This window comes from Corvus brachyrhynchos, unplaced genomic scaffold, assembly GCF_000691975.1.
Source record: "Corvus brachyrhynchos isolate BGI_N302 unplaced genomic scaffold, ASM69197v1 scaffold46, whole genome shotgun sequence".
NCBI classification, from domain to species: Eukaryota; Metazoa; Chordata; class Aves; order Passeriformes; family Corvidae; genus Corvus; species Corvus brachyrhynchos.
The window spans coordinates 1,561,907-1,570,080 of NW_008238838.1; the positions used below are offsets into that span (position 1 = coordinate 1,561,907).

Below are 8,174 nucleotides of genomic sequence, written 5' to 3' on the forward strand. Positions count from 1 at the left end.
CCGGCGGGTTGAGGGGTGCCGCGGGCTGGAGGCTGGGGGTGTTCGCGGGGCGTGGCGGGCAGCACGGGGTGTCGGGAGCGCTCTGTGTCACTGAGAGCTCCTGGGGGGTGGTGGAGGATCCCCCCCGAGGGCGCTGGGGCCCCGGAGCACCCCCCGGCAGAGCCACTCGTGCCCAGAGGCATCTGCACTGTGCTCCATTATCGCAGGGGATCCAGTCGCGGTATTTCTGTAGCAGGCAGTGCCCAGTGTGTGCCAGTCGGAATCACTTTTGGGCACAGGAAGGCTTTTTTAGGCCCGGATTGTTTAGGTTTTAAGTCTCAGCCTGTCCCAAGGCATCCTCCCTGATGTAGCTCAGAGATCAGAGCTGCACATTTACCCGCCCGTGCTGGGACTGAACCCGCCCAGAGCAGCGGGAGGGGTTTTCTTGATGGATTGGGCAAGAAATGATTTGAAGAAATCTGAATGTTTTCAAGGTAAAAAGATACTAAAGCTGTGATTCTCCAGTAAGAGTTTCACTTCCTTGGTGTGCAACCCCAGGATTTCTGTGGCTTTTCCTCCCCCTGGTGAGGTTGAATTAAACGGCCACGTTGTCTGATGTGGGGAAAACTGATTTACTGTCCTGGCCTGCAGTAACAAGCTACTGGGATATATATATTTGACATAAGTAATTCAAAGTGGGAGTAACCAGGAGCTGTTCAGACCTCCTATGTGTGAGAAAAAGCATCCATTTCTTGCATTGTCCATGGGTTATATTTTTTGTGCATTGCTTGCAGGTGATGGTTAAACTCCAGAGAGCAGCCAGAGGGAAGGCAGAGGTTTTGCTCAAGTTTACACTGAGGTTTTGTTCTGTGCACAGAGAAACAGGAGCGTCCTCTGCCCCAGAGAAGTTCTGGGCTCTGTAAAGGAAGGAAAACCAGCCAGGATTTGGAGTGACAGCTCAGGTCAGGACAGGAGGTGAGGGGTTTGGGGGGAAGGCTGGGCCAGAGTGGGGGATTTAAAGTCTAAAGGCTCATGAAGCCTTTAAAGATGACGTGGTCTGAGTCGCTCTTTGATACCTTCCTGATTGTGTCCAGCTGTTCAAGGATCCTCAGGCCCTGCATTTGATGTGAAAATGACCAAGCTGGGGTTTCTCCGGCTCTCCTATGAGAAGCAGGACACGCTGCTCAAGCTCCTCATCCTGTCGATGGCAGCTGTCCTGTGTAAGTCTGTGTCCTCAGGGATGGCTCCTGGTGCAGGAAAACCCAGGGTGACTCATGAGCTCTGTGTGTTCACTCTGCCCCTTCTCTGTGTTTGCAGCTTTCTCCACAAGACTTTTTTCTGTCTTAAGATTTGAAAGTGTCATCCATGAGTTTGACCCGTAAGTGTCGTCTTCTCCTTTCCTGGGGGCCTGTTGGGCTTTTCCTCTTCTGGAGCACACAGAGTTCAGGCTCAAGTTAATCCCCATTGAGGATGTGGGATTTGGAGGGCACCTTTTAGTACAGCTTGGTTTTCACTTGGTACCCAGAGCTCTTCCTGCAACCCAGATCCAAGAATTACCTGCCATTGCTTTTCTGATGGGAGGTTATTCCCTGACCTGGGCACAGCAGGAGAGAGAACTCCTGGCACAATTTGTGATGTCCCAAGTTTGTTGCTGATTAAATCAGTCCCAAGGGAGACTGTCACCTCTGTAAAAGCACTATTAACCCCACTGGGAGGAGGAATGAACCTTTGCAGCTGAGGTTTGGGGCAGTTGAGGGAAACTGGGCCAGTTCCCTGTGCGTGGAACTCACGGGATCAGCCCTCACGGTGCTGTCACACCCTGTCACCCTTGCAGGTATTTCAACTACCGCACCACCCGCTTCCTGGCTGAGGAGGGGTTCTACAAATTCCACAACTGGTTTGACGACCGAGCATGGTACCCCCTGGGCAGGATCATCGGGGGGACCATTTACCCAGGTGAAGCTTTTGCCAAGCTGGAAGGCACCTGGTGCAGGGGAGAATTGGGAGAGGGGGTGGAGAGTGCATCCAAGAGTGCCAGCTGGAACAGAGGGCAGCTTGGGGATGCATCCTGGGCAGCAGCTCCTTCCTGGTGAGTCTTTGGAGCACTCTGGTAGCGGTGTCACTTCCATCCCCAGGCCTGATGATCACATCAGCAGCGATTTACCACGTGCTGCACTTCTTCCACATCACCATCGACATCCGTAACGTCTGCGTGTTCCTGGCTCCCCTCTTCTCCTCCTTCACCACCATCGTGACTTACCACCTCACCAAAGAGCTCAAGGTACGGGGGCCATCGGGCTGTGCCCCACAGGCTTTGGCTTTCCAGAGGAGCAGGAGCTCTTTGCCATTTGGGAGAGCAGCTGGGTCAGAGCTTTGGAGGTGACCGCCACACTCCTCAAAACCCCAACCTTCTGGGAAGTGGGAGATCTGTTTGAAAACTTTGTTTCCAAGCTCAGTTTTTATTCCTTTGAGTAATAAAATTCCTAAATCCCAGTGTTTTTCCCAGGATGCAGGGGCAGGGCTCCTTGCTGCCGCCATGATCGCTGTTGTGCCTGGATACATCTCTCGATCCGTCGCCGGCTCCTACGATAATGAAGGTGAGTTTGTGACCCTCAGGGAAACCTTTAAGGACTGTTGGGTGCTGGAAGATGCTGCAGGGCACAACAGAGGCCCTGTCCTTTCCTGGTGATCCCTGCTGGGTTTGTGCAGTATAAACCTGACTGATCAGAGATCAGAGGTGGTTCTTGGCCATGCCGTGGAGTAGAGGGAGTGTTTCCCAACTCTGGCAGCGAGTTCACCCCAGTATCCTTGTTTGCCAATCAAAAAGGGTTTTGTTACCTCCCCAAACTCTGCCAGGAACTGGAGCTACTGTGTGGTTCCTCTGTGCTTTTATCCCTGTTCCAGCCATGATGTTGGGACTGGCAAAGGCAGTCCTCTCACTGTCAGTGCCTGGGGCAGAGGAGGATCCAGGTTCCTTTGCTGTAGCTGGGATTCTGGGGGCTGTGTAGGAGTTCTTCCAACCGGCGTGGCTGGAAGAAGCCACGTGAGCTGTTAGACGCAAACCCCGCAGAGTTTCAGTCTAGAAACCAGATATCAAACGCTTCTCCCAGGCCTGGCTCTTCATGTGATGGAGCAGCACAAGCATTTACAAATCTATCTCTAATGACTTGAGTGCTCTGCCGTGCCCCAGGGGTGACATTAACGGCTCCGGGTCCTTCCGCAGGTATTGCCATATTCTGCATGCTCCTGACCTACTACATGTGGATCAAGGCCGTCAAAACTGGCTCCATCTATTGGGCAGCCATGTGTGCCCTCGCCTATTTCTACATGGTGAGTGTCCCTTCTCCCAGCTCTGGGCTAAACTTGACTCTGAGATCCCTCTGGATACGCTCACCAGGAATCCGTGGCGTGCTGTTGCTGCGTCCGTGTGTCCAGAGAGCTAGAACCTCTGTGGAGGTGGATTTGGAATGGGTCCTTTCTTCCCAAAACTAGTGGGTTTTATGTGAAGTTTTCTTAATAGTGTTGAAAAATCCGTATTTCTGGCAGCTGGGATGTACAGGATGCCCTAGGATAGAGCAGATCCCAGCTGGTATTGCTACCAGGTGAAAATCCTGCCTGCCATCCCAGGAAAGCCAGACTTCTGTGTTTCACCTCAGCTGTGCAGCTGTTCAGTCCTGGAACTTGTGGGTGTGTGTCTGCTTTGTGTCCTGGCAGGTCTCCTCGTGGGGCGGCTACGTCTTCCTGATCAACCTCATCCCCTTGCACGTCCTGGTGCTGATGCTCACCGGGCGCTTCTCCCACAGGATCTATGTAGCCTATTGCACAGTCTACTGCTTGGGAACCATCCTCTCCATGCAGATCTCCTTTGTTGGCTTCCAGGTGGGCACCAGGAGGGTTTGCAGACTTGGGGATTGGTTGTAACCGAACAGCAGCGTGCTGGCACCTGGTTTTCCTTCTTGCCTTCATCGCTGAGGTTGTAAGTGGGTGCTGACTCCTTGTTCCAGCTCCTGTTATGCTGATTCCTTGCCACCTTTGGCGAAATGAGCCTTTGGAGGTGCTGGATGACTTTCAAAGCTCCTAATAACCTTCCCAGCACTGGTTGTCTTTCATAAAAATATCTTTGGTTTTGGTGAAGGAAACTCTCGTGCCATGTGCATCTTGGTATGGCAGGAAACAGGCTTGCCTGGCTCGTGTTTGCAAGAGAATCCAGTTAACTTTCCACATGGATTCTTATCAGAATCAAAGCGGATGTAGGAAAAGGACTCGTGCCAGCTGTGCCAATCACAGGGAGGGAACATTGGAACATTTCCCTGTGACTGAGATTGTGCCGAGAAGTGATTTGGAAACAAAGCTGGTAACGGCTCTTGTTCGGTTCCGTATCTGACCGTGCTCTGCTGCACTCCCAGCCTGTCCTCTCCTCGGAGCACATGGCTGCCCTTGGAGTCTTCGGCTTGTGCCAGATCCACGCCTTCGTGGACTACCTCCGGAGCAAGTTGAACCCCCAGCAGTTCGAAATCCTCTTCAGGAGCGTCATTTCCCTGGTGGGCTTCGTCCTCCTCACCGTCGGCGCCGTGCTGATGCTCACAGGTAGCCCAAGGCTGTGGCCATTACAAGGGTATTTCACCCTCTTTCCTCACTCCCAAAGGCACGGAATTTGTCCATCCTAACTCTGTGTTACTGTGCGGTGCTTGTGAGTCCCCTCGAAGGGGGAGGTTGGGACTGGCCCGAATTTGTGCATTAGCAAGGAGTATTTAAGCAGCAGCTGTAAGATAGGAGGGGCAGAGACTCTGGGGACACCAGGCTGGTGCTGCAGATACTGATTGTTGCTCTGTAGTAGCGAAGAGATGCTAAAAATAGAGGTTGAGCAGGGAGGAGTTTTTTAGAGTGAAAGTGCATTGTATTTCCTTCCCAAAACGGCAGGTTTGAGTAACAGAGATTCTAAATGAGGTTTCATTCAGCCTCACACGTGCTTCCTTGGCAGAGTGCATGGCAGCATTGCCTATTACTCTGCTGGATCAAAGAGGATTTTTCTCCCCTTTCCTAGGGAAAATCTCCCCATGGACGGGGCGTTTCTATTCCCTGCTGGACCCTTCCTACGCCAAGAACAACATCCCCATCATCGCCTCCGTCTCTGAGCACCAGCCCACCACTTGGTCCTCCTACTACTTTGACCTGCAGCTCCTTGTTTTCATGTTCCCAGGTGAGTCGCCAGACCCTGAGTTTGTCACCAGAGGGTTTTCCTGCCTCTTCTGGCCGTGCTGAGCCTGCCAGAGAGTGCTGTCCCCCTCTGTGTCCCTCAGTGCCTGGTTTTATTTCATCTCTGAGCTGAACCTGACCCCTTTTTCTCTCAGTTGGTCTCTACTACTGCTTCAGCAACCTCTCAGACGCTCGTATCTTCATCATCATGTACGGAGTGACCAGCATGTACTTCTCGGCTGTCATGGTGAGGGCTGCACTGCTGCCAAGTGCTCGTAACAATTTAATTTGTTTTTCTGAACTTAGTGGTGATTCTTTCACCCTGAGGGCTTTTCTCCCTTCTGTCAGTGTGGGTTTTTTCACCCCTCTCTGCACTGAGGGAAGGTGAAATTGCAAAACTCACTGGTTTGGGTGTTACTCATGTCCCTGTGGTCAGCACTGCCTGGTCACTGTTCCCCATCTCCCAGAGCCGAGCTCCCAGTGCAATCCCAAACAAATGCTCTGGGTTTTCAAGCAGGGACTGGTGACAAACAGCTGCTGATGAGCCCATTCCCACTCCTCCTGTGGCACCCTGAACACTAAACATGGTTGAGTTCTGGTGTGGAGGCAGCTACTAATCCTTGTCTCCACCGAAGGTTGCTGAAGTGACCTCAATTTCCCACATGGGCCAGTTTTGAGCACCTCAGGGAATTTCCCTCGGAGGTGTCTGAGATGGTGGCAGCTCCCCACTAAAAAAATCAGCCCCGGGTTTATCGCAAGGCTCACATATCCACTGATTTTGAGGTGCTGGATTAGGAATGGCATGAAACTCCCTCTTCTCTGCTGGATTCCTTCTCCGACAGTTCTGCTGTTGCCATAGGTGCGTCTCATGCTGGTGCTGGCTCCGGTGATGTGCATCCTGTCCGGCATCGGGGTCTCTCAGGTGTTGTCCACCTACATGAAGAACCTGGATATCAGCCGGCCAGACAAGAAGAGCAAAAAGCAGCAGGACTCCACCTACCCCATCAAAAATGAGGTGAGCACTGAGCCGGCTCGGGAAGATGCCTGGTCCTGGTGGGCTGAGTGCGGGAGGCTGGCGGCCCCATCCCTCCAGTGCTCAGACCCTGAGTTGTCCCCACAGGTTGCCAGCGGCATGATCCTGGTCATGGCGTTCTTCCTGATCACCTACACCTTCCACTCCACCTGGGTGACCAGTGAGGCCTATTCCTCCCCCTCCATCGTTCTGTCCGCCCGTGGCGGGGATGGCAGCAGGATCATCTTCGATGACTTCCGAGAAGCTTACTACTGGCTGCGGCACAACACGCCGGAGGTACGGGGGGTTGGGGCCTTGGGCACCCAGCCTTGCCCACTGAGGCGCTGATGCACGGCCGGTGTTTGGGGCAGGATGCCAAGGTGATGTCCTGGTGGGACTACGGGTACCAGATCACTGCCATGGCCAACCGCACCATCCTGGTGGACAACAACACCTGGAACAACACGCACATCTCCCGCGTTGGCCAGGTGGGTCCTTCCCTCCCCCGCTGCCTTGGCCAGCCTTTCTGGGCACCATGTCAGCACTGGCTGACACCATGTCTGCCCCAGGCCATGGCATCGACCGAGGAGAAAGCCTACGAGATCATGAGGGAGCTGGACGTCAGCTACGTGCTGGTCATCTTTGGCGGCCTCACCGGGTACTCATCCGATGGTAAGATCCCACTGGGAGCCGGGTCACACCCAGCCAGGGGCGCTGCTGGCAGAGTCCCACCTCCAGCTGGGGCTGTGGAGTGAAAACGGTGCCGGAGTGCTCCTGTCTGGAGCTGCGTGTGCCTTTGTAGCTCTCCCTCAACTCACCCTTGCTTTTGGCCCCCCACATCACCTCAACTCTCCCTCCTGGCCCCCCAGCTCGACTTGACTCCTCGTTCTTTTGCCTCGTCCCAACTTCTTGTTCTTTCACCCCAATTCAACCCTTTGCTCTTGGCCCCCCAGATCAACTCAAGCCCTCTTTCTTTGCCCCCCAACTCTCTGCCTTGCAGACATCAACAAGTTCCTGTGGATGGTGCGGATCGGGGGCAGCACGGACACGGGACGCCACATCAAGGAGCACGACTACTACACCCCCACCGGGGAGTTCCGAGTCGACCGCGAGGGCTCCCCGGTGCTGCTCAACTGCCTCATGTACAAGATGTGCTACTACCGCTTCGGCCAGGTCTACACCGAGGCCAGTGAGTCCCTGAGTCACCCCCGGGGCGTGGCACCGCTTTTGGGGGGCTCCACCACGCCCTGGCATCTCTGGGGCACGATGCAGCAGCGCTGCCTGTCCTTTGCCCTCTCCTAGAGCGACCGCCAGGCTACGACCGGGTGAGGAACGCCGAAATCGGCAACAAGGACTTTGAGCTGGACGTGCTGGAGGAGGCGTACACCACAGAGCACTGGCTGGTCCGAATATACAAGGTATGGCACCAGAATGACCCCACACCCCCCAGTTTGGGAAAAAAACATGGATTTTTGCCTAATTCTTCTTTTACTGCCTAGGTGAAAGATTTGGACAACCGTGGGTTGTCGAGGACGTAGAGGAGCCAGCGCCAGCCGCGCCGGACACCGCACTGACCCAGCCTTGGCCTGTGCAGCAGAGATTTGGGGGTTTGGTGGGGTTTCGAGGGGGGCTGTTTCGGGTTTGTTTTATACCGTTTGTAAGCGCAGGCAGCGGTGGGAGAACCCTGCCCGCCCCATCCTGCCAGGAGTGATTTTTGTATACACACAGAGCTGTCGCCAAATCAGGAGCTGCGGCTCTCACCGGGGCTGATTGACCAGGAATTGTGAAGAATACAAATAAATACAAATAAATTTGGTGGGGTTTTTCTTCTGAACTCTCTCAGAGGGACGTTGGGGCCGTTTGGCTGCTTTTAATCGCTTGGAATGGAAATGGGGGCGTGGCCGGGTGGGCGTGGCCGGGTGGGCGTGGCCTGGGCGCGGGCGCGGGAGTGCGGGTGGGGGCGTGGCCGGGCAGTGCGCGCGCAGGG

At 54.5% G+C, this 8,174-nt stretch overlaps 1 protein-coding gene across 3 annotated transcripts; it reads left to right on the plus strand.

The window, feature by feature from the left end:
- The first annotated feature begins 773 nt into the window (after nucleotides 1-773).
- STT3A (STT3A, catalytic subunit of the oligosaccharyltransferase complex) lies at nucleotides 774-8,003 on the plus strand. 3 transcript variants are annotated; one of them, XM_008636888.2, is made up of 18 exons: nucleotides 774-954; nucleotides 1,074-1,199; nucleotides 1,297-1,357; nucleotides 1,814-1,935; nucleotides 2,115-2,260; nucleotides 2,486-2,576; nucleotides 3,203-3,309; nucleotides 3,694-3,858; nucleotides 4,386-4,566; nucleotides 5,024-5,179; nucleotides 5,331-5,422; nucleotides 6,035-6,190; nucleotides 6,296-6,484; nucleotides 6,559-6,675; nucleotides 6,757-6,859; nucleotides 7,188-7,376; nucleotides 7,490-7,605; nucleotides 7,687-8,003. In XM_008636888.2, exons 2-18 carry the CDS (start codon nucleotides 1,112-1,114, stop codon nucleotides 7,723-7,725), a joined length of 2,118 nt encoding a protein of 705 aa, XP_008635110.1. In that variant the 5' UTR covers nucleotides 774-954; nucleotides 1,074-1,111; the 3' UTR covers nucleotides 7,726-8,003. The 3 variants fall into 3 exon arrangements, with proteins under 3 accessions (XP_008635110.1, XP_017594043.1, XP_017594044.1); XM_017738554.1 differs by having other exon boundaries at nucleotides 6,035-6,484; XM_017738555.1 differs by having other exon boundaries at nucleotides 774-941; nucleotides 6,035-6,484.
- Nucleotides 8,004-8,174: the final 171 nt, after the last annotated feature.